General features: G+C 31.0%; 1 protein-coding gene across 2 annotated transcripts; it reads left to right on the forward strand.

Moving 5' to 3' along the window:
* LOC136988567 (serine/Arginine-related protein 53-like) lies at positions 1-27,482 on the forward strand. 2 transcript variants are annotated; one of them, XM_067286469.1, is made up of 8 exons: positions 1-180; positions 14,910-15,335; positions 15,434-15,467; positions 24,236-24,287; positions 25,975-26,153; positions 26,237-26,395; positions 26,463-26,582; positions 26,810-27,482. In XM_067286469.1, exons 1-7 carry the CDS (start codon positions 98-100, stop codon positions 26,559-26,561), a joined length of 1,032 nt encoding a protein of 343 aa, XP_067142570.1. In that variant the 5' UTR covers positions 1-97; the 3' UTR covers positions 26,562-26,582; positions 26,810-27,482. The 2 variants fall into 2 exon arrangements, with proteins under 2 accessions (XP_067142570.1, XP_067142569.1); XM_067286468.1 differs by lacking the exon at positions 26,810-27,482 and having other exon boundaries at positions 26,463-26,584.
* The last annotated feature ends 386 nt before the right edge of the window (positions 27,483-27,868 follow it).

The raw sequence follows: 27,868 nt of genomic DNA on the forward strand, positions 1-27,868 counted from the left end.
ATGGCGCTTCATTAGCTTGTTGATGTAGAGAAGTGTGCTTAGTGTCCAATTGGTAATCTTATTATTCAAAACAATGAATAAAACTTTCCATTGAAATATGCCACGCCGCGATAGTTCTAACTCGGACAGCGATCGCAGTGACCATCGAAGGAGATCTAGGAAAAGTAAAAAAAGAAAAAGGTGATTATACATTCAATGTATAAATATATATACATATATAATTGAGCTAATGTGTGTTTAAATATAGCAGCAATTGTTATGAGTATGTAATAAATTTATCAAATTATCTAACTATTTGACACTTAACATATATAAATTAGTGAATAGCCATACAGTACTTAGAATTATGTCAAACATTATTGTTTTTTTGAATAAAAAAAAATTTGAAAAATTAATATTAAGTTAAATGCAAGATGCACTTTTCATTTAACATGATGTGAATATCATTGCTGAAATTTTAAATCAGATAAATCATTTGATGGCATTTATCACATAGGCTTATAATGCTTTGTATAAGTTTACTTAAAATCTTAATCTTCAAGTTTGTATAGTAGATGATATTGTATTTATTGACTGTTGGATTAATTATAAGCTCGATACGTTACTTGAATAACGGCGAGAAGTGGATCCAGGAATTTAAATGCTGTGATTTTTTTTTCTGTAGATAAAAAACACAGACAAACTGAATTACAGTAGAGCATCGATTATCCAACTTAATTGGAGACTGGGGTTGGTTGGATAACCAAAAAGTATGAAAAAATACATTATTAATATAGTGTATTAGGCCTGATTTAAATACCAGCCTCCCTTTCATCGTCGAGTCAGTGCTGCCAGCTAAAACATGCAAAAATTTAACAAAAATAATATTAAAGTAGCCAAGACATAACCAAATATTGTAGCGCCACATCACTAGCGGACATTTGAATTTGCCAACTAGAACGCGGTCGGTTAATCAGGGATCGGATAATCGATGCTCTACTGTACTCGGTTGAAGACAATGTTTAACCCAACTGTAAATTACGAGCTAATAATTTTGATTGTCTTAATCAGTTATCATAAGATTCAAACTACAGAAATATTTTTTAATTTGAATCTTATGATAACCAATTAAGTTAATGAAAAATTTTAATTCAACACAATCCAGCTGTAAATTACTGCTGGATTAAAGGTTATTGTCAGTTTTGAAGTTTGTTTACAATCAATAACAAATCTTAATACAGTAAAACCTTGTTAAGTCAAAGTTTAGGGGGTAAAAAAATCTCTACTTAATGTTAGAGTTTTGAGTTAATGAGTTTAATATCCAGTTTTCTCAAAATGGTAATTTTTCTGTTATCAAGCATGTTTCAAGAATTTGTACACAGAATGGTTACAAAACTGATTACTGTTTATGACTCTTTTGAGAGCATTTTCTAAGTTCTCTCCTTGTGTCTCAATCAGAACAGCAGTAATAAACTGTACAGCAAAAGAATCTCAATTTGAGATTGTGTTTAACAAGAACCATAGTGTTTGTTTATCTTAATCATCTGTGTTCACATAATATAAGAGAAAAATGAAGATCACAGAGCCATCAAAGGGCTGTGGATACATGGAAAAATAGGTTCAAGTGCCAACGATTTTGACTTAATGAGACCATATTATATGAGAAACCATACATATTGTGCCCAAGACCTGTAGACAGCTTCAAGTTAATGCAGTTCAATTTAGCAAGGTTTACTATATAATGTTCCAGTGGTGTGCTGTTCATGGAAGCTGTGGAAGCACAGCTTCTCTTGTATTTTCTACAATATGAATACATATTTCATGATTATTTTCATATTTTAACATACTTTGAATTATTTAAACTAGCTGGGGTACCCGGCTTTGCTCAGGGAGTTGATATGAGATTGTGTGGTAGTTGGAATAAAAGGATAAACTTTAAAATATAAGAGGTAAAAAAATTTTATTGAAAACATATTCTAACTATTTACAATACTTGTTTATAAACAACATTTTTCATTTTGTTATCCAGGGTATATATGTACAAATTTTTCAAATTTCCTACTCGAGAGCAAGCTACGTATAGTTGACTGTGAGAGAAGCAGCAGTCTTTGAGGTTGATGTCACAATGTTTTAAAGTGTGTCCTTGCGCTTTGTTAATTGTAAAACTATAGGCTAATTTGATTGAAAATTGCAGTCTTTTAAATCGGAATGGCAGTTTAGTTGAGATCAGTTGTATTCTGGGGATAAATACTGTGTCCCCTTTGTCCTTTCCAGTCATAAGTTCGGCTTTGATGATGTTATTTGATAGCTGTTTGATGATCATCCTTGTTCCATTACATAGTTTTGGTGAGTTCAGATTTCTGAGTAGTATGATCGGAGATCCAATTTTCAGTCGAAGGCAGTGTAATGGCATTCCTGGTACAGGTAGCCCTTGGTCTACGCTGCAGTTCTGTTCCTACAAAAGCTGGCGCAAATCGAATCGGCGTAAAATGAACCCATATTTACAGTGAGGTATAGGGTTAGGTTCTACATAAGTGAAAAATAAGCAAATAATTTTGTTTATTGATACAATATAATACAAAATACATATACTGTATTATAAATTTAATTTTTTTAATGTATTTTATGATGAAATGCTTTTATTAAAAAATCTTAAGAAAAACAAATGATTTCAAAGTTTCGGATCTCTTACACATTTTGGAAAAAAGTATCCATCTTTAATTGTTTAGATTTTTGTTTTATTTCATTAAGAATTTCAGAATATGGTTGAATGGATGCGATGATGCTCCTTTTTACATTTGCATTTTGCTCCCAATTATTGTCTAACTCACAAAGTTCGTCCGTCAACCTTTCCATAGTTGAAAGGATATGCTAATCTGACGTAGAGCTACAGACAATCGGAGACACTGATTGGTTGACCGCTGGCTGCCGTAGCGCATATATAAGGTCAGTTTGAGTGGGAAAATTGAAGGTGGCTAAGGAGAGATAGATATATTCTGGCTAATAAAAAAGTATCGTCTGGCCAACAAGTAGTAGATTTGTCTCACTAACGATAGTTTATGATCGCCAGAAGTGCTACTGCATCGTAAGGTGTTTTCTTGAATGAACTGATACGGGATATATTCATTGGCGCTATGGATTCGGATGCCATTTATTGGACTATTAAGTTTAATAACTTGACTCATGGGTACCTAAACGTTTAGTATTTTAATATTAATTTAATGCAAATGTATACATACCCAATAATATTAAACAGAAAAAATAAATATATTCAATAAAAATCTTTGTTTTAACGAATGTACAATGTCACGGCTCGGTAAATACGTCAACACTGAAACGAAAATCAGTCTAACATAGGGAAAATCGGTGAATTACACCGCGAAATGGCGAATTGCGCAGCGGCGTAAATTGAACCGGCATAAACCGAGGGCTACCTGTACTTGCAAACAGTTTAGAAATTCTGTAGGGACGTTGACACTTTCTTCAACATTTACCATTGTGTCGATCGATTTGTATATTCTCTCCTCATTGGGAATTTTCTTTTGAATATTAAAGTTGATGTCGTTGACAATATTATTTTTAGTTGCCAAAATTGCCCTTTGAAATAGCCACTCCGGATTGGTATAGTTGTGAACAATGTTTGGATAAATTTGGTCGATGAGCTCATTTTCAGTAGTGGCTATGTTGCGAAAATCACTGTTGAGTTCAATGAGGCCGGTCGTCTGGTCAGTGGGATATGTACCTTTGCCTATTTGTAAAAGTTTTTGAGCAAAATGTACTGTTGTTTCGTCTTTCGAGCGTTCAACTCTCATATTTTTTGTTAGTCGCAGTATTTGTATGTGTGGCCAGAGATGTGACTTTTTTTTAAGTATGCATTGATCTCGTCCTGCTGGTGTTGAATTGGGGATAACTGGAAGTGTTTGTCGAAAATCTCCTGAGAGTATGAGTAGAGCTCCTCCCATTAGAGTTTCCTTGCAAGTCTTGTAATGTTCTGTCCATGGCTTCGAGTGATTTTTTATGTGCCATTATGCATTCGTCCCAGAAGATAATTTTAGCTTGTTTTAAAAGTTCACCCCGTCCAGATCCTCTTGAGATTTTACATACCAGGAATTGTTCTTTGGCTATATTCAACGGTAGTTGTAGGGTCGAGTGGGCAGTTCGTCCTCCTTCCATAAGTGTGGCTGCAATGCTGAATGATGCAAGTGTGATGTGTTGTTTAGCACATATTTCCGCCAGCAATAGATTTATTAGAAACATTTTCCCAGTGCCGCCTGGTGCGTCCAAGTAATAATTCCACCAGTGTTGTTGTTGATCCGGTCCATGATAATGTTGTAAATTTTTTTTTTATTGTCATTGAGGAGTGGTTTGTTGTGAGCAATGTATTGAAGTAGTTTGTTGATGTAGCTTTTTTCCTTTGTAATTTTGAAGTTTAGCACACTGAAAGCATCTTTTCGTGGTGCTGGCATCCGAAGTTGTACTAAGGTCTGGTTTTTTATTGCTAAACATTTATCTTCTAGGCGAATGAGTGTTTCATTGAAGATGTCGTTGAATTCGATGGCCAGTTCTAGATGAGCTTGTCAGATTTGGTACAGTATGTCATCACTCATACTCTCTTTGAAGGAGTCCCATAGCTGTTTTGGATTCGATGGGTTACATGTTGTTAGAATTATGGCGAATAAGTTTCTGATTTGTTTAGCTGAGGCTGTGATTGAGGCTTCTTGTAGTGTTAATTCCCAGTGGTTGTCATTTTCCAGTAGTCCTAAGCATTGGCATATTTCCCAACGCTTAGGACTACTGGTAAAATGGTCAGTGGGAAATTTCTAGAGGGCGAAATTTCCAGCCCTTATATCTTCAACAGCACACCCTTCAGGTAAAAACTTGAACCTTCTTCATGGATGGGGGATAGAGGGCTACCACACCATATAACTCCCTTGATCGTACCAGGACTCGTTTTTGAGTTTTAGCATCATGCACATTGTACACTTACTTTTATAATATATATTGATTAATATTTTATTATAACTACATTATGTATCTTATTACAAATTTCAATACTACATGTGAAAAAAATGATAAGATTGCTATTGTATATTTGAATATAAATTTGTATATGCATATTCCCTATGGAAATGCTGTATTGTTGAATATGAGATAGCTTCCACAGCAAAAATATTTGAATCATGTAAAGCAGGCAGATTATACGCATTTGCACATGCACTTTACAGAGCACCAACCTCATGCAGTTTAGCTCATGATGCTACACACCAAAATATCATACAATGCTTCCATTGATTCTATCCAGGGCCTGCACAGCTTCTCTATCATCAAATGTCACTGCATGCCACTGTAATGTTCTCTTGTAATGAAAACTCATATTTTCAGCTCTGTTTTAATTTAAAAAAAATTACTTTGCATTGTTCACTTAGCACTTGTAAATGATCAGCAAACAACTGTTTAAGGTTTTTCTCTAGGTAGCATAAAATGGAAGCTGAACATGAAAACTTATCTATTGCAAAAATTTTATTAGCCTTAAAATGTTTTGGGAAGGATATGTTAATATTATTTTTGAAGTTTTTATTGCTTTGAATCAAAATATTTTGTATTTACTTACTATTATTCAATTATGACAAAATAAAATACATTGCAAACTAATCTAAACTAATTATTGTAAAGGATTGTTTAGTTTAGCAATTTCCAACTTTTTTGACTTGCGTACTCCTTGTCAACCCATTTTCCTAAGTTTTATTCCCCATTTCACATTTTTGATAAGTTTTATTTCATGTGTTTATCAAACAGTGGTGCCTTGACAACACTGTAGAATTACATATAAAAAAAGTTTTTTAATTGAAAAGCATTGGAGGAAGGATAGCTAAATATAAAAATATAATTATATTTTTATTTAAAACTAAGCATTGAATGCCATGACATTGCCAAAGGCCAAATATTCTTATAGTATATTCTCCTCCATTATTAAATTTTTTTTTCCACATTCCTCTAAATCACCAAGCATGTATCCCTGGTTGGGAATTTCTGCTTTAGTGGATTATATATAAAGAAAAGCAAGTAAAAAGTGGCTACAGACAAGTTTGACATATTTTTAAAAATTAACCCATAATTTCTGTTTATTTTCAGCTACAACATTTAGCAGAAAAATGAACAATTTTGGTTTGAATTAGTGAGAGTATTGTAATGTACAGTACATATATTATATTATATATTTATATATATATATATAATTATACATATGAGTACAAATATATATTGCTACGTATGTTGACAGTAAACAATGATTGTTAACATACACCAAACAGATATGGTGAACAACAGAAACTGAAATATCCTAAGAGAGTTTTTTGACATTCACCAGTGAATTCATGAAGAAAGTTAACATTTTATGATGCCCAAATGTGCAGTGCCAGCTCATTCATAACTTTTACTCAAGGGAAATGGATTTTTGTTTTCCTTGCCCCAGTAAAGAACACTTCTAGTATTGGTACTCTTGTATGAACAACTTTAAAGTACATTTATGAGACTTCATGAGTCAGCTCATTATTTTTGTTTATTTTTTCTCTATTTGAATATTTTTGACAGCTTATTTCTCATTCAAGGGTGTCATCTTATTCATCAAGTCAATGTATATCTTATGAAAATGTTACTGTTGAACACTGTTTTCATTTTGAAACGTGAAAATATTTCTTGTAGCAGATATTTAAGCATAGTGATATATTGTCATAGCATATAAAATTTGCTTGATAAGCCACTACCTGGAGTATGAAGATGGTTTGTATCTATAGATGTGTGACATCTAGTTCCAGTGCTTTGGATTTAGTTTAGTTTTAGCAGAAACTGTTATTTTTTCATAAATTTTAATTTTTCTTCTGTACACTACTATTGATGCACTATGTCATATGATCTCCATTCCTATGATAATGGCATTTGGTCAAACAAATCTCTGGACTTTAGAATTATGTGAATCCATTGGCTGAAAATGGCTTGTTAGCCAAAATCATTACCATCTTTAATTTATTTTTTCATGTGCTTAAGCAATTTTTGAGATTAATCAAATAATTTATTATTAATTAATTAGAAATTATAAACTATACGTTATTAAAATATTATTTTGGTAATGTATAGTTTATAAACCACACTCGTACCCAGCAGAATTCAATATACAAAAAACTTAAACAAACACTTTCTCAGCGAACTTTAAGGTGTTTGTTTAAGTTTTTTGTATAGTTTATAGTGAATAAATTTTTCTTTTATCAAAAGTTTGAAGAATTACAAGGGGAAAAAGATTGATCTGCAGAAAAAAACAAAAGGAAAAAATAAAATAAAATATTGGTTTTTAGAAAACTGTTGCATTAACATATACTGTATTATTTGTTTAAAAATAATAAGTATTTTCACTTTAGTGTTATATTTAAATATCAACATATCAGTAAAAAATGTTTAAATTTTTGCCACAATAATCTTTTCTCTAAATTTTTTTTTCCTGTAAGTAAAATGCTGGAAGATGTAAATAAAATAAATAAACATTTCAGATCTATGCTAAAATCTGAAGTAGATCTAGTCAAAATTTCTTTCTTACTTTTGTTTCATATTATAATAATAGTTCTGGTCAATCTTCAAGCTCCTGAGCTTGGTCTGTGGATGTTTGTAACTAATTGGTTCTATATTCTATTCACTGCAGATGGATGCAACCACAACCAACACTACCAAAAATATCCCTAGTTGATAAACAAGTTTCATATAAGTCTATGATCTGACCGCTCCCAAATTCCCTTAAATGCAAAAAGTTTCCATGACTTCTATTTTTGGACATTTCTAGTCTAAATGCTAAGCTTCTAGACAAAATTTAATTTTGAAAAATTAATTATTCAAACAATTATACAGTTTAGAAGAAAACTGTCACAAACAAAACCTTTTTTACCAGTATTGAACTAAGCGAAACTTCCGAACGTTTTCAGCCTTCACCAAGGCCTGCTTCAGGTGCTGAACTAAACTGGCTTCATACTTGGACTGTTAGAATGATGCTGTTTGATTTTAAACATTGTATATGTTACAGTCAAAACCCATTTTTAGTTAGAATGCATTTTAACTAGTTTATACTGGATGTCTTTGTTAAAACCTGTTTTGTCTAGTTAAAACCAGTTTTAACTCAAATTCATTTTTGACTAGCAGTAAATTCTAGTTTTAACTAGACATAAAACCCGTTTTGTCTAGTTAATTTACTGCTGTACATGTTTTGATTTTAGATAAAACTAGTTTTAACTTTTAACATTAGTTAAAACTAACTTTAGCTACATAAATATGTTTGGGGGAAATAAATAGTTATGTATAGTGATTCGGGGGAAGATGCCTAACATTACGCTTATGAAGGAAATGATAGCGATAATTTGGGTTTTGGAGGCCTCTAACGAAAATATCATATTTTTGAGCATGTTTTTCAAATAAAACTTTGGAGTATATGAAAAATAATTGTATATTGTGTTTGCAATGATGACTTTTTTACTGTCTGGCATTTTAGGCATCTCACCCCAAGTATCCGGGTGAGATGCCAAATGCCATTAGGGTAAGATAACAAATATAATTGCATAAAATTAATTTTCGAATATCTTAACCAAATTTAATTTATTGCATATGTAGTACAAAGTACTTCATATTAAGTATAACAGCGCAGTATAAGTATTGTTAAGTTCCCGCCCGTTCTAACGTGCTCTATAACTAGCTGAAAGCTTTTTTCAGTTGAAAAACCTTTTGAGACGTCCTTATATAATTTTTATGCATATCCTGCAATAAAACAAGAGAACAAAAATTTATTAAAAATAGGCATATTGGAATTCAATTAACAAAAAATAGGCATGTTACCCCATGAAAAATGTGGCATCTTTCCCATTTGTCAGGGTAAGGTGCCTAGTGGAGTCACATGTTCTAGCATGTCCGATCGAGATCGGCAGTAGCTTACAATGGAAACTTTAGAACATTAACTCACACATTAATTGTTTTTAGCATTTTTTAATAAATTTTATTTTAACTTTTAGTTTTAAAATGATTCTAGAAACATTTCACAACAAAAACTTTGTTCTTATCTTGCTTTTATTCTTCTCAGATGTAGAAAATGAGGTAACGGTAACCAACTACAGGTTTCCGCACTCAATATTGGCCTAACGATTCATCATACAAACAGATGACAATATCTGATGTCACCATTTGTAAATATCAAAAAGTAGGCATCTTCCCCCACTTGCCATCATACCCCAAATCACTCTATATGAAACAGTACTCACATCAAAAACCAATAACCAGTACAAAAACTTCCCAAAATCAATCATTTTCGACTCCCCTTCTGGGATCTTCATCAGGCTTATTTATGTTTTTCGTTGAAACCGGATTCAAAGGTTTTTTAAAACTATAGCGTGCTTTCCTTCCAAATAATTTGTAAAAAGGAAGCAATTCACGCGCCATTATGAAAAAATATAATCAGCCAATGGGGTCACGTCGAGTGCACGTCATCATAAAATAACTTTTACTTATGAGTATATTATTGCATCATTCCCGATTCGTCCTCCAATAGGCACTGCCATGCTGTGGAGAGGTTTTTTCTTTTTTAAAATTAATGCATCCTGCATCGCAATCCGCGTTAAAAATTTCGATCGCTTCTAATGTTCTCAAATGCTCTTGATGTTGGGTGGTTCTTATAATTTGCGTTTCTTCAAAAAATGGTATTATGTCTGGGTCCGTGGCATATGTGGACAAAGCTGTTGTCTACTTGTTACGTGCACGTAACAAGTTTTTGGTTGGTCTGAACAGTGGCCTCCTATAACTTGATTGGTCTTTAATGATGTGATTTGGGCCGCAGGGTTGACTGACACCCCCATCTGGGCTACTTCCCTCTGGGTTGGGTCATGCCCTTTCCTGAGCGATGGTCCCATGAATTTTGGTCTAATGTGTTTTTCTGAGTTGGATAAGACGCAGCTGGGTCCAATCGGTCCCAGCTGCTGCTCCCTCCGAAGGAGCACCCACAATTCCCGCTTTAAACTCTGTGTAAGGTGACCACCAAACTTTCCCTGGAGGTTCATCTCCCACTCACTTCCACAATCTATGACCAGGATGTGTCAATTAGGTCCAGGAATGCGACAATTAAATCATATCACACCCCCGTTTCTTTGCATCCCGGTCCTGTTTACAAAGTAAGTCATCGATTTATTGGCCCTGGTTTGACAGCCATATTCCCGTCGGAGGGTGAAATCCTGGCTTCACATCCGTCACAATAAACATATATACCAATAAAATGTTACTCACGAAAAACCCGTAACCGGTGCGTAACATACAATATCAGTCACTACAAACGTTTTCAAAACCCCTCCTGGGTTCTTCTTCAGGTAAAAAATATATACCAAACTGTTAATGGAGATCCACTTATAAAATTTTCAAATAGGCTCTTTTGGACTATATTTGTCTATCTTCAGAGTTGATTTCTGGTTTGAATATTACAGATTCCTCTTTGGACATTTTAGAATGTTTTGAATTCTTCCATAGATGTTCTGTTAGAAGAATAAGCATGGTAGTTCCTAGCATCTACAGGTTTCATCTGTAATAAAATTATGAAAAATTTAATAAGAAAATTATGAATGTGATGAAGTCTGTGGATACAACTATACTTCCAATAAAATGTCCATGAAGAATTTGAAACATTCAAACTGGAGATAGACAAATGAAGTCCAAAAGTGCTTAGTTGAAAATGTAATAAGTGGATCTTTATTAAACAGTTTTTGGTATATACGTTTTAAAAATTTTGTTTTGTAAATTCAGTCATTTACATTTTTTTTTTTATTTCCCATAGCTTAATTCAGTCTCATTTGCATTTTCTATCATTGGAAAAACATTTATTTTGACAGATTATTATTTTATCAATATTTTAACGGTATAACTCCTGCAGATAATAGCAACACATTTCATATTACACATTCTGCATTTATATGCAGAGATGGGGAGTTGATGGAAAGATACACGACTCCCAAGTCAGTATCTTTTTAAAATTGACTGCAACTCCCGACTCATAATAAGATTTGACTCCGACTCTCCATCCCTGTTAATATGTACTTTTCTCCGAGTTTATTTAGTGCACAAAGATCTTTTTTTAGATGTACTGTACAGTCTGATTTGGTGTTGTATGTAGATCTTATCAGTTAAAAATTATGTAAAAATCTAATATTTAACTTGGTGTTTTTATTGTTATTTTCTATTAAAGTTTTAAATTTAAATTTACTTATTTATGTTCTTAAATATTATGATGTAAGTTCTATATTTGTATTTCACGAGGAAAGCTGCTTTTTGCTGTTTGCTATTCTGCCTTGTAAATTACTAATAAATAAATAATATATTGTAATATTTTTAATGCAGGATTATATATATCAGCAGTAATTTAAAGACGACAATATTGAAATGACATATCTAAGCATATTTGTATAATTTTAAATAAAGTTAATGCAATTTGTTCAAATGATTTTATTGATAGTTTGAAGTAGTTATACATGATAAACAGTTTGGTTGATTATCCAATTAATTATATAAATAATTAATAAGAATTATATACAGTATATAAGCAACAAAAGTTTATTTATCCTGCAATACAAAGTGAGAAATTAAGTCACATGACTTCTTGCCATTTGCTTTTTAATATTTCTACTACTAATATTTTGACTTCAGTCATTAGCAAAATACACTAATCTGTTTACAGGATGATAAGCAAATACTTATATCCAAACATAAATATCTGAGTTAGAAGATCGATTTTTTAGAAGTCAAATTTTTTTCTTTGGTAAAGATAGTTTGGCACTTCAAAGCAAAATGTAGGAAACAATAATAAAAATCTTGTGGGTTATTTATTTTGTTGGATTTTAATTATTGTTTTGCATTAAACTTGGGAGTTTAATGCTTCAAACATTTTTGCCGTAATCAAAGTAAAACTCCTAAGGAAAAAATTTGACTGTCTTCCATGACAATTTAGAAGACAGTGAAATTATTCTTATAAATTAACTTTCGTAGGAGTTATATTAATTTTTTACTTAGTGCAATTTTTTTACATTTCAGATATTACTGTTGTTAATGATTGTGTTATTACATCAAGACTTAAGACAATGCCACATAGTTCTGTCAGCACTAATCCAGTGGTGTAACAAGGAGGGTGCAAGGGTGCTATCATGCACCGAGCACCACTTGCAGAGGGGCGCCCAAATGGTTTCCAAGACAAACTATATGTGTTTCTGGAGGGGTGCTAATAAAGTGTCATGCCCCAGGCGCTAGTTATGTTCGCTATGCCACTGCACTCAGCAACACTGCCAACCAAACACTTTCAATATGCCATTTAGTAAATCATTATAAAAATTTTTAATTTGCATAAATTTGAGTTTTTGTTACTCAGGCTAACATTTTGAATAAAAATCATTTGTTTTGATGCAATTCTCCTTTACAAGCATAAAATTAAGCCATGAAAGTAAAATAATTCTATAGGGGAATCCTATGAACTTTGACTTATTGACTTGGAAGTTTCATGAGCACTTACTGATGACGACAAAGGTTTAAGTTTAAAATTTGAGTTTTTTGGATCTAGTTGTTTTTTCTCTATGAGCATCTGCAGTGCCAGAAGATGAAAAAGAAAATACAGCTTTTATTGATTTAGCTTCCTAAAGGATCTGATACACAGATTAAATTTATTAAATAAACATTTTTCAGAATAAATAAATTGTTAAAAGGTATTTTCTGGTTATAAGCTGCGCTCATAAACTTTCAGTGGCTAAAACTCATGTTTTGAAATGAGATAATTGGCAAACAAATTACTAATTATCATTTCCCTTTCTGGGAAAGGGCAACAGATTTTGTGGAGGTGCTAATAAAATGTATGTCCCATTTCCATCTTCATTGTTCTTGTTCACAATAAAAAAGTTATTTATTTATTTGATGGGACTAGCAGCTATGGCTCGTTCAAACATAAGGACCAAAAAAGTTTGATTAATAAAAAAAAAATAATAGAACATTGGCAGTCAAGAACAAAAATGATAGTGTAATTGGCTACAAAAGTATAAACTTATTAAATTGTCCTATAATAAATTTTATGAATTTTATAAAATGATTAATGAACTGGACAAATCAAAATTATTTAAGATTAAAATTGAAAACTGGTAAATAGCATAATTTAAACTATGTTTATTTATTATGTGTTTTGCACTTTTGTTTTAATTTTTTTTTACTAGCTCATTGACACCTGATCCCAAATTGGTTATGTGAGGGGTTTAGCCCGGGAGGGGTCGCATGACCCATTCTGACCCGCACCCCCTATTTCATGATCGACTGAATCGCTAATAATTAAGTTTTACCGATGTGACTCACAGTAGCTTCCTAAATTTATTGTTATTATCTGAACGTATCGCCGTTACTCAGTTTCTCTGAACACATTAAGAGATATTGGCTCTTTTGGGTCATGGTGACCCACAGCGACCCTTGACGTATGCGTAAATTTGTATTATTAATGTAATGTAAATAAAATAAATATAATTTTTTAAAATCATAAAGTGACATATCTTTTCTATTATAAAAATAACTTCTATCATCACTAATTATTTCATGTTTTTTTAAATAGTTAAAATTTTTCAGATACTTATAAAAATTTTCCCCAAAATTTAATATGTAAATTCGAATGTTAATAAATAATTAACTAAGGCTTACAAACTAAACATATATATTTATTAAATTACTAAACAGAATGAAAAATAATATTTAAAAGAAAAAAGTAAAAAAAGTTGAACTGTTAAGAAGAAAATTAATATCTAAAATGCGGGTCGAGGTGACCCGCAGCGACCTCTATAAGTTGTTGAACTTTGCGACCTCACCCGGGTTAAGAAAAACATTTTCAGAAACAATTTTTATCAATATTAGATTATTAGGAATTCTCTCAAATTTTGCCAATACATTATACAGTGTTTTTTAAAGTCACAAACTCAGAAAATAAATTTACATCTTAGAAATCAACTCCAGCAAAAAGTTTAATAAAACAAAAATGTTTTCATCTTAAGTTCATAGGTTTTCATCAGTTGAAGATTTGAAATGTTCAACTTTAAAATGTATTATTCACTCAATATAATATTGAAATTCTAATGTTTTTGGTCTACTTTAAAGTGCCAAATCAAGAATAACCAATTCTTAGGTTACTGTAATTACAGTAGAGCATCAATTATCTGAATCAATTGGGGACACTGGGGTTGTTCGGAAAATTGATTTTTCGTATAACCAATTATGTACGAAAAAATATATTAACCTATTCCATGTTGAAATTTGTTCAAATCCTGGCGTGTCCTTAAGTACCCTCTCATGGTCGCACCAGTGCTGCCAGCCAAAACACACACACCAACAAAAATAATATTGGAGTGGCCCAAGACAGCCAAAGATTGCAGTGCCACAGCACTAGCAGAAATTTAAATTTGCCAACTGGAAAGCTTTCGGTTAATTGACGTTTTGGTTGATCAATATTCAGATAATTGATGCTCTACTGTAATAATATAATGGCATGAACTTACAAGGAGGAATTCTCCCCAACTTAAATTTAACGGAAGTAATGATTAATAATAAATGATAATTAGTACTTTGTTTGCCAATTACCAATTAATAGGGTTCTAGGAGCGAATATAGCTGATTACTGATTGCCTACTGATTAATTGGTTACTGTTACAGCTATTACACTGTGCGTCAAAAATTTTAATCTTTAGTGAAACTCTCACAAACATATAATGATTGATGTATTATATAAATATATTGAATAACAAATGTTAATTAATTTAATAAAAGTCATTTTATTGCAAAAATGCTATATATTTAAATTAATACTTGAATATTGCAATTAAAAATGTAAATCATTTTATAATTTAATTTTATAGATATTCATCATCATCTGATAGTGAAGATTCAACTTCAGACAGAAAGCATTATAAATCCAGTCGAAGTAATTCAAGAAGTCGCTCCCAATCACGAGATTATTCCCGAAGGAGTCGTTCCAGATCCAAAGAACGTTCACACAGAAGCCGGTCATGGTCAAAAGAAAGATCTCATAGAAGTCGTTCCCGATCAAGAGATAGAAATCATAGGAGTCGTTCTCGGTCTCGAGAACGTTCCCGTAGAAGACGGTCTCGATCTCATTCTGGTGGTAGAAAGCATGATTCTAGGTATAATTCCAGATCAATTCGGCGTCGATCACGATCTCGTTCTAGAAGTAAACCTTCTAGATCGAGTTCACAGAGTGATTCACGTTCCCATAATTCAAGAAAATCACGACGATCAAGATCAAAATCCCATTCACCTCATAGGTTGATATCATTTCCACTAAAGCTTACTTTTTTTATAATGCCTATATAAATTTTCAAATAAGTTTTAAACATCTTAAATCATGTTGTTAATGTTCTAGGCAAAAGTCATCAACTGTACAGAATTCTAAAATGGTAAGTAAAAGCATATTTTTCTGTATAAAAATACTAATGTCCTTTAAAATTCATTATTGTGTACCAACAACAAAAATCCTTTAAGATGCAGTTTTTTTTATTTAAACTTCTAACGCTTTCGATCAGTTGATTGACCTTCTTCAGGAAAAAATTGAATAATTCCAATTTATAATGAATGAAACTTATTTTAGAACATTTTTAAAAATGTCTTTTACGTCTATTGTGCATGTCCAGTATCAATAAGTACAATCATCTTAAGAACAATATGAATAGATAAGTACAATACAAGGAATAACAAAATAAAAAGAAAATAAAAATAACACAAATAATGACATAAAAGGCCAAAAAAAATGTGCCTATTACTTTTACCGTTCGTAAATTTTTTTTTACTGATATATTAATATTAAGTACACCCTCTGTGCTGTCAAAACTTTATTCAATTCTCTAAAGTTTATCACTTGTCCTGCTTGGTTCATCTCGTGTATGTGCCATGCCCTGATTAACAATATACAAACTTCCAGTCTGGACCAGAAGTCACATGATTTCAGTTTAAATTTTTTTTTAGAACAGAGTTAGTTAGATACTGATATGACTCAGATGTTATCAGGAGAAGTATGATTTGTAGGGCCAAGATATCACCAAAATTCAGATCAGATATGGAAAGCTTAGGAGTTGGAGACCCCGATTAACTATATACAAACTTCTGGTCTGGAGTGGAAATCATGATTTTTTTTTTTTTTAAGTTAACAGATGATTAAAAATTGCAGCCCAGCATTGTGACAATGTCACAATAAATAATTTTTGTATAATTTTCTTTACCTTCATGTAATCAACTTTCATCTACATGTAATGGATAATTATTTAACAATAAAATTTTATAGGTTTTTATTTCATTTTCTTTAAGTAGTAAATAACAACACACAACAGTGGGTATAGTCAACAACATACCTTACGAAACGATGAGCAGTGTACAAAGAAAAAACAAAACAAAAATTCACCACAAACGTTTTTGAACTCCCCAGAGTTCTTCAGGTGTTAAATGGATGTCCGATGGAACGTAAAAGCTTTGGAATACAACCATTCGAACAATCGTTCAAATCAGATGCACGTGAAATCTTAAGAGTCATGTCACACTTGCACATTCAGATGCCTAGCAGAGACCATTGATGTCAATCAGTGCCTGCCAGGCCATTGACAAAACCAACTCCTCTTTTAAAATTTCTCATGTGTCAGATTCGAACAATTGTTCGAATGGTTGTATTCCAAAGCTTTTACATTCCATTGAACATCCATTTAATGCCTGAAGAAGTACTCTGGGGAGTTCGAAAACGTTCATGGTGAATTTTTGTTTTGTTTTTTCTTTGCACACCAGTCTTTTGCACACTTTGCAGTTCATAAGGTATGTTGTTCATTTTCTTTATCTTAAACTTCAATAATTCTGAGCCATCATCTATAAATTTATTTATATTACAATCTTTTACAATTTTTTTAATATTTAATTGATTATTAATCAAAGTAATTTTGAAGTACTGTACACATAATTTAAATCATTTGTGTTCAATATCTTATTTTCATATATTAATAATATGCCATTAACATCTCATTAATGTATGACACTGTCAGTATTCATTTGATACTGAATATCTGGAATTTTCTCTAAAGAAATTTTTAGAAACTCTAATCTAATATTATTTCTATTAGAATATTGATACTCATGAGAAAATGAAATTTTATTGGTTGGGTAGCAATTTGAAAAAATTGTACTTATTAATTTTCACTGTCATCTGTCCATCCATCTGTCCTTCCTTAATCTTGAGAATGGAGTTATATAGAAATCTGAGACCAGATATGGAAACCTTGATTAACTATATCTGAACTTCCATACTGGAAGCCATACTATTTCAGTTCAAAAATTTTCCCCGAAAGGAGTTAGATAGATGACCAGCATGACTATTGCTAACAGGAAATGTATGATGTACAGAGGCTTGTTAACAAGAAAAGTGTGATGTACAGGGACAAGACACTACTAATTTGAGGTGGAGAGCATATATTTTAAATTAAATAAATTTAAAAAATATGATTAAAAATTGCAGCTTGGCATTGTCACAATGTCACAATAAATAAGTGCTTATTACATTTACATTTAATTATAATCAATGGGTTGATTTTCATGCCAAATACTGTATAATAAAATGGAGAAAACACTGAGATTGGCGTTATATGTATGTTTTCTTATCGCAAGTACTTTCGGTGAACCTATAGTCATCATCGTCGTCAGGCGAATATGGAAATTTACTAAAAACAAACAGAAATAATCTGATGAAGAACAGGTCACATATAATTCAATGAACACAGAACATTCAATTCCCCGCTTGCCATCCACTACCCGCGGCTGTATTTGCATTACGTTGATGTCCTTATAGCGTGGGATGACATAGATGACACATTTTTTACCTTCATACAGCAACTCTCAAGTATATATTCTTTCATCAACTTGGGAGAAAGAAAATGATGCAGCAATAACGTTCTTAGATTTGCACATATGTAAATCTCTTCGAAAAACCACAATTCTTGGTTCACTACAAATCTAACGTGGCACCATACATTATCCCAGCAGAGGCCTTTCAGCTTTCATGATATGTTAATGCTGCCCTCATCAGAAGAGCTTTCTTACTATCATCTTTGCAAGTGCTGGTGAACATTGAATTAGACAATATTAGTTTGGTGCTATGCACTGCTGGTTTTTCGCATGCTAAATTTATGCATGTGCTCAATATGGTAAAAAAAATCACTACTTCTAAGCACTGTGCTATGCAATAAGAGGGAAATGGAAATTTCTGTGGTCCAAACATCGTTGCCATACCTTGGACCTCTTTCTATATACATTTGCCATATTTTTAAGCAACATAACCTTGTCCTACCACTATCACCACTTCCAAATCTATGCAAGTTCATTTGCAATGATAGGGACAAGTTTTCTACTCTTGAGAAGTTGGGGGTCTATGAGGTTCCACTGAAGAATCTTGCAACAGGAGTAAACACAAGGTATATCGGGGCCAGTACTAGAATGCTTGCTAGCCACCTTGCGAAATACCAAGAGGATGTTGTGAAGGGGAGGCACACTACAGAACTTATGAAAAAGCTACTTGAGCAGAGTAACAGTCTGCTATGGTCCCAAACAATTATGCTCAAGAGCTGCAAAAATCAAAAACTCGTTCTTATATGGGAGTCCTTTCTTACTACTACCTTGGACATGCAACATTCCTACCCTCGATCTGCCCAGTGTATGGGTCATGCTGTATAAGCGGTTAAGCAACTATCAGTATCCTTCATTATACGTATAGCATGAGCTTAGATCCATGCATGCGCCACTTCACTTATTACGTAACTTACTGCTCATTCAATTTCACACACATTTGAATATTTGTTGTGTCTTCTTAACAGTTTTCACAAAAGTTTTAATTTGAATTATAAGTGTTCTGTTCTTCATTGGATTATTTCCATTTGTTTTTAGTAAATTTCTGTATTCGCCTGACGACGACAACTATAGGTTCGTCAAAAGTACTTGCAATAAGAAAACGTACATATAATGCCAATCTCATTGTTTTCTCCATTTTATTAAATTTAATTAATTTTTCCTTTTTATATTGAATTCAAAAAATAATATACAGTACTACAGTAGAGACTAGTAAATCAGAACCCCGGTAATTGGCACGATTTTCAGTCAGACTGTGTCGTGCTGAATCGAACATTTTTGATACTAAATTTACTTCTAAAGTATAATTTTCATGTTTTTATATTCTTCAATATATTTATTTTGTTTGTACAAAATGCAGAAATAATTTTTAACGATACGATAGCCTCCATTATTATTATAAAAATTTTCGTTGGGCTTAAAATCAACGAAAATTCAACATGAAGCGACACGCAACGGAGAAAAATTTGAACATCGGACAGGTTAATATATTTTTTTGTACATAATCCGTAATCGGAACAAATCCCTAATCTGAACAACCCCAGTCCCCAATTGATTCCGATTTTTGTTTCACTACTGTATTTACTTGCATTAATATTATTAATATACAGTTAACTCCCACTAACTCATATTGATAGAGGGTGTAGGTTGTCTGAGTTAGCAGGGCATTTTTTCTGATGACATGGAAAAAGACAAGGTGGATATACAGTACAATAATTTATTAAAATAGCTCTATGCAGAAGTTTTACTGAGCTTTAGTAGGTTAAACTGCTGAATTTATTATTACAGGAAATAAACTCAAAAAATTTTATGATAGTACAGTATATTAGAATGTACTAATTACTGTAATATAATGCACAGTATTTCAAAGGCTTCCAGATATCAAAAGCACTTGTTAATTATGAATTTGTTATAATTATAATTTTTCTATTGTCAAGAAATTTTAAATTACTATACAATATTTCAAAAAGATTTGTCTGAGTTATATACAAAGTCTTAGTTAATACGTTTACAGTGTCAGTAGATAAACGTTTAGGCAGCTGCTGGGTGTTACGAGTCATGGGTGACTCGTAGTCTATTTTAATACAGGACAGCACGAGTCACCCATGCTTCATACTATTAAATTAATATATTTTATTGCTCATAATAAAATAATATCAATATATCAAGTATGATGTTTGTAGAATAATGTTATCAAAACATATGCGCCGCCCCACAGAAAAACAAGCAATTATGCCTGTCGCTCTAACTAAACATGTCCATACGAGTCACATGTGCCTTGTAATGCTGTGAACGTGTTAATGGGGTTTACCATATTTCATTATTCCTTATTTTTGTTTTGCTAAATAAATTTAATTTATAGAAGACTACTTAGTTTCTCTATAATACAACACCTTAATTTTGCTGAGAATTAGATATTTTAATCACAAACGCTTTCAACCTGATTAACAGGCCATCTTCAGGTCTAAAAAACGATAATGGAACAGAAACGTTCCATGTATAGAATATAAATATTTAAATCAAAATTTTTAGAACAAAAATTTAAAAAATATACAATAGAGACGGAATAAAATATAAAATTAAAATATACAAGAGAATAAATAAAATAAACTAAAAAATATAATATACATAATAAATCTTCCCATAACTGATTCTAGCATGAGTTTTCAGTGAATTTTTTAATCATGTATTTCCACGCCGATGACAGGCTCTCAGCATCTCTCGCATTCAAACACCCTTCCTGTAGCCTACTCTTATATATTTCAATCTTCTCCGCTGTCATTGATAAAGTGGGGGAAGATACTGGTTTTATAATCGTTGCCTCGTCCCATTTTACTATCGAACCTTGGACTTGCGACATTTGTGACAAAACCGTGGTATTGGATCCTTTTTTTACGTTATACCGAAGTTCTTTTAGCCTTACACCTAAGCTCCTGTTGGTGACGCCGATGTAGTCTTTCTTAACATCTAGTTGGATGTTTTCATAAGGAACTTTATAGACCCCTGGTTTCTCTTCTGTCTTTATTCTATCCTTATCATTTCTCAATATCTTATATAAATTTGGGGCTCTTTTTAAAATCATTCTTGCTTGTTTCTTATTAGCCACTTCTTTCATAATACTGCTCAAATTACTGTTATACGTAAACTTCAAGCGTCTATTGCGATCCGTATTTAATCCTTGTTTCTCATTGTTCTTTTCATATTTTTTGAGTAATCCTACTATGGTGCTTTTCTTGTAGCCTAGGGCCTGAGCTACTTGCAATATTCTTTCAATTTCTTTATTTCTGTCACCGATTCTATCACAATACAAATAGGCTCTTCTTATCAAAGTTTGAAACGCAGCCATTTTATATCGATATGGATCCATGGACTGTGCTGGTATATATAGCGGGGTGTGAGTAGGTTTAACATATACGCTTGTGGACAAATGATCTCCCATGAACTTTATATTAATGTCTAAGAAGTGCACACTCACGGAACTTTTTTGCTCTAACTTTAATCTAAGACCATCTTTGTTATTATTGATTTTATTCAAAAATTCATGTATCCTGTCAATTTTTGAATAAAATCAATAATAACAAAGATGGTCTTAGATTAAAGTTAGAGCAAAAAAGTTCCGTGAGTGTGCACTTCTTAGACATTAATATAAAGTTCATGGGAGATCATTTGTCCACAAGCGTATATGTTAAACCTACTCACACCCCGCTATATATACCAGCACAGTCCATGGATCCATATCGATATAAAATGGCTGCGTTTCAAACTTTGATAAGAAGAGCCTATTTGTATTGTGATAGAATCGGTGACAGAAATAAAGAAATTGAAAGAATATTGCAAGTAGCTCAGGCCCTAGGCTACAAGAAAAGCACCATAGTAGGATTACTCAAAAAATATGAAAAGAACAATGAGAAACAAGGATTAAATACGGATCACAATAGACGCTTGAAGTTTACGTATAACAGTAATTTGAGCAGTATTATGAAAGAAGTGGCTAATAAGAAACAAGCAAGAATGATTTTAAAAAGAGCCCCAAATTTATATAAGATATTGAGAAATGATAAGGATAGAATAAAGACAGAAGAGAAACCAGGGGTCTATAAAGTTCCTTATGAAAACATCCAACTAGATGTTAAGAAAGACTACATCGGCGTCACCAACAGGAGCTTAGGTGTAAGGCTAAAAGAACTTCGGTATAACGTAAAAAAAGGATCCAATACCACGGTTTTGTCACAAATGTCGCAAGTCCAAGGTTCGATAGTAAAATGGGACGAGGCAACGATTATAAAACCAGTATCTTCCCCCACTTTATCAATGACAGCGGAGAAGATTGAAATATATAAGAGTAGGCTACAGGAAGGGTGTTTGAATGCGAGAGATGCTGAGAGCCTGTCATCGGCGTGGAAATACATGATTAAAAAATTCACTGAAAACTCATGCTAGAATCAGTTATGGGAAGATTTATTATGTATATTATATTTTTTAGTTTATTTTTATTTATTCTCTTGTATATTTTAATTTTATATTTTATTCCGTCTCTATTGTATATTTTTTAAATTTTTGTTCTAAAAATTTTGATTTAAATATTTATATTCTATACATGGAACGTTTCTGTTCCATTATCGTTTTTTAGACCTGAAGATGGCCTGTTAATCAGGTTGAAAGCGTTTGTGATTAAAATATCTAATTCTCAGCAAAATTAAGGTGTTGTATTATAGTGATTTACTTGCTGAGCACTTTTACTGCTACTTAGTTTCTTCCTTGTTTGAGTTTCAAGTTTTCTTCAATAACTTCGTAAAGATTTGGAAATTTTAAAAACTATATATAACTATATATATGAATTATGACTATAGTCTGTTTACTCTAAGCTAGTGCATGGCTACGGGAAGAGGTTCAGTTGTCTTTTCTCTCTGCTGGGCAAAATATATCCTTTCACAGTTTCTCATTCTTGTAACATGACAAGTAGAAAACTTTAAAGAAGTTTTACATATAAGTAAACATTGAAGAAGTTAAGAGATTAAAATATTTATTCATCTGAACAATTAATTAAATTCATGTTATCAATTTTCAATTAAATCCTTCACTGGTATCGCTAATGTCGGCCATATTAACTGTGAAAAATGAACAAGAAGGCAGAGCATATTCCTATTCAACCAATCATTGAAATAATACAAAAACATTAAATATATATATCCTTTTCTCTATTTGTAAGTTTCATTCCTTTAATTACTACCACTGACGATTAAGTAATTTCGAAACATATCATTGTTTCTTATGAATATAAAGTTTTAGAGGGAACTATTTCTCGTGAAAGAGGTGCCCAAGGTTAGAATACATAGATTATATATTTAAATTTTAATAAATAAATTCTAATCAGTAGAAGTTCATTCATCTGGCAAACCAATAATCTGGAAATTTCTGATGATAATCTGATTTGCTAGTATTTTGAAAATTAAAATTTTCAACTGTATCATCTTCAGACTGATTAAAGAATGTATGTAAACAATAGTATGTACTAGTACAAAGTGTACAGTTTACAAAGTTTACAGCATTTGGATTGCATATAACTGATAAAATTTTGCAAAAATACAAAAACATCTAATAACCTGGCCCCAATCCAATCTCATAGGTATCAGATTAACAAACTTCTACTGTAAATTACATTTAAGTTAACATTTCAAAGAAATAAAATGAGGTTTTCTATATCAGATAACATCTTTGTAAAAAGAATATTGAAGAATAATTCTGTAAATTAATTATTAAAGACTTTTTTCCTATTTCATTAAATTTTTGGTGTTGAATTTTAAATAATAATGGCTAAAGTGAATGTAAACAGTCACTAATATTATATAAGAAATTGAACTGAAAATAATTACAGTAACTGATGTGCACAAGGAATTTGAAATTTTCTCTTCCACCAACATTACTGGTAATAAAGAACATTTTCACTTATTATTAGTATTTTCTGTTAAAAATTTTTGAAGATAAATATAAGAGTTTTCTGTCCTCTCAAGAGCTGGATTCAAGTCAGGAATCTTCATGAGTATGTCCTGGATATGTCAGCTCATGGCTGTTCCCATTGTTGGTATGATGAAATATGAGTGTGATTAAAAGGCCTCTTAGTGCCATAGGGCAGAGAAAGCTAAAGAGAAAAGATTTTAAATCAATCTTTAATTTTGATATAGTTTAATAATATAGCATAATATCTTTTTATGGTTTAAAATTGCTATACTTAATAATTATCCAAATATCTGATATTTTTAATTATTATATTGAGGGCATTCATTTTTTTCAGAAAGAGGAGGAAGCTTTAAAGTTAAAATTACAACAGGCTTTGAAAGCAGCAGGTAAATACATAAAATTAAATCAATTAATGATTATTGTTTATGTAATGTAATATATAAAAAAGCTGGCAAGGACTCTTCCATGACTTTCCTAACATTCATAATTTATAAAGTTAAAGTTAGGAGTGGTGCTGTCTGTTACAAGATTTTATTAAAAAGCAATTTTATATTACTAATTATTATAAAAAGGCAAAAGCTTATTTTGGAGTAGGTGTAAATTGGAGGAGTTTTATGTTAAGCTAATGACTTGCATAAGGAACTATATTGTTATGGAGGGAGTTAAATTGATAATTGCTGTGCTGAGATTTGACTCTATGTATATATACAGTATATTTTGTGTACTATACATATTTTTTTAAAGGAAAACCTAATATGGAAGTTTAGAATAGTAAATGAAAATAAAGTAAATTCCTGATTATTTATTGTTATCATTTAGAAAATTTATCAGACTTCTTGTAGTGAGGAGAGATTTCTACAATTCTACTTTGGTATTTACAGTAGAGAGTCGTTAATCCAAACTCCGGTAATTCGAATCGCTGGTTATCTGAACGATTTTCAGTCGGACTGTGTCGTACTGAATCGAACATTTTTGATACTAGGTTTACTTCTAAAGTATAATTTTCATGTTTTTATATTCTTCAATATATTTATTTTGTTTGTACAAAATAAAGATACAATAGCCTCGATTATTATTATAAAAATTTTTGTTAGGCTTAAAATCGACGAAAATTCAACACGAAGTGACATGCAATGGAGAAAAATTTGAACATCGGACAGGTTAATATATTTTTTCGTACATAATCGGTTATCCGAACAAATCACTAATCCGAACAACCCTAGTCCCCAATTGATTCGGATTAATGACTCTCTACTGTATTTACAAACCCAAATAATCAAGAAGCCAATTTTTTTAGCTATAAAGGATTTTCTAAATTGTTTAGCTAAATTCAGTTGAAAGAGTCTGTGATTTTGCTACCTTTATCATCAATTTTTCTGTCTGATTTCTTAAAAGTAAATGGATATTTATTAATTATTATAAGTATTAAGTGAAGAATATAAGTCAAAAACATAAATGTTATTGAAATAGTAAGTTTAAATGGAATAGATTATACTCAAAATTAATTGATTATAATATGATTTATCAGATCTAGACTCCATATCATTGATTTAGATATTCTTTGTCCAGTGAAAATACAAACGTTTTTACTAATAGATGTCTAATTTTAATATAACATGATATTGTAATACAGCAGTCTCTAAGTATCTGTGGACCCCTTGCAGATCCCTATATATAGGCATGTTATGTGTTTACGTATATGCTTGTTTTTGAATGTGCTCTGTCAAGGAAGTAACTTGTAATCACGCTGATCAGGTCAATCAATAATAAGTAATGTTCTGTAATGAAACTTTTAATTCTATTAGTATGTTTTTAGGAAAATAAATGTATATTACTAGATATCTTCTGAATGTTTTGTGGGTCCTGAGGGTTCACAAGTCCCAGTTTGGAAAATGTTGATGTAATACAATATCTGTTAAAATCTGTTTAAATAGATGTCTTATGTCAGTTCATTAATTCTGAATATTATTTACTTAATAATGGAGACTTAATATTTTATAAATTCAACATTATTTTAAATTTATTAAATTTCAAATATGTAAGCTAATATTTACATTTTTATCAAAAAATTAGCTAATGCAGATGCCGAATTGAGAGAAAAAGGTTTATTACAAGATACTACTCCAAGTCAAAAAACAAATGTTGCTTCTGTTGCAGAACAAATTAAACGTGCTCATGCTATAGAAGAAATTAATTCACCCACTTTTACTCAACATTCCTTTGTATCAGGACATTCAACTACAAAATCAGAAGTAAGAAGTATATTATGCTAATTTAATATATTTAAGAGTTTTTTTTTAATTTAAGGTTTATTTAATAATAAATTTTAAAATAGAAATCTACAGACAATAATGGAGATATTCATACAGCAGCCATGTTTGGTTTGACAACTTATCCTCCTCTTTCAACAGAAATACCTGTTAGCAATACAGGTATGAACAAATCAATGCGTGATGTATGGAAAAATGATCCAGAGAAATTAGCACATGAAAATGTAAGATGGTTATTATTTAAACATAATTTTTTAAAATAAAAATATATCATTTTATTTTTTATTTTAGCTTTTCGAAGACTTAGAAATAAAAACAGAAAGATGGAAGAAAAAATTAATAGCACTTAGGAGGAAAAAATTGAATACAGAACAGTTGAAATCTATGTGAAAATTAAACATTATATTAAGTAATTTGCAGAATTTATTAATTATATAATTTTAAATCAATTATTTAATAATTGCATACATGTAATGACAAGTTTTGTATAAATACAAATCACTTATAAAAAATATACAACTGTAAAAAGTTAGCATAATTAGCAGAATTTATAACAATGTGGTTATATAATTATTATGATATTTGTTGAAATTATAGTAATTATCATTTGTATAGAATCTAAATATTCTATACTTTTAAATTTCTATTAGAAGTAGAATAATTATATATCTGTGTTTTAGTAAATTCTGCTGTGTTGGACATTTTCACAAGTGTGTACATATTCATCTATATAATAATCCATAACAAAAGTTGAACATAAAAATTTTAAAAATTAATAAAAAAAAACAAAGAAATAAATTATGCCTAGAGTAAATTTTTATCATTACTGTTAACAAAAATGCAAAATTTGAATATAGCAGATTTTACAAAAATTATACACACCTTATATTTTTAACTATTATACAAATACCCACTGTATCAAGAAACTTTTTGCTTAAATTAAGCATTAAAAGAAGTTAATTTTATATGAGAAAAATATTTATCAATATATGAAGCAAAATTTGATGACAAGGCCAAATAATCTATTTCATAAATAATAATAATACTCAGTATATTGATAATGAAAAAAAAAGTTGATGCTAATTGTCAAAATTACTAAATCGACTTCAAAGAAAATTTAATAAAATTATTAATTATAGTTAACTTTGATTGTGGTCAATAGCACAAATGATTATTATTATGTATCTTATAAAAATATTTTAAGATAGATTAGATAAGAAAGAATATCTTGTATCTTATCACTACATAGATATATAATCTGTGTAATGATAAGATACAAGATTTATATACACACACACACACATTATATATATATATATATTAGTTAATGTATTTTAAGTACAAAAGAAAATTAACTATCAGGTCAGTCCATAAGTTCGTGCGTATTTTTATCTACAAAAAAAGCAGCAAAAAATTTTTTACTTAAATTTTATTTCAATCTATAATGTATTTACCATTATTTTGTACAATTTCTTGCCATCTTGATGGTAGCTTTTTAATCCCGTCTTCGTAAAATGATTTCGGTTTTGAATCAAAATATTTAGAAATAGCCTTTTTTACATCGTTCTCATCCTCAAAAGTTTTCCCTTTTAAAAAATTCTGCAAACTGCGAAAAAGATGATAATCACTAGGAGCAATATCTGGCGAATATGGTGGATGAGGTAAAATTTCCCAGTTGTAGCTTTCAAGTTTCTGTA

The sequence above is a fragment of the Centruroides vittatus genome, unplaced genomic scaffold (genome assembly GCF_030686945.1).
Source record: "Centruroides vittatus isolate TY-2023 unplaced genomic scaffold, ASM3068694v2 scaffold_3315, whole genome shotgun sequence".
NCBI lineage: Eukaryota > Metazoa > Arthropoda > Arachnida > Scorpiones > Buthidae > Centruroides > Centruroides vittatus.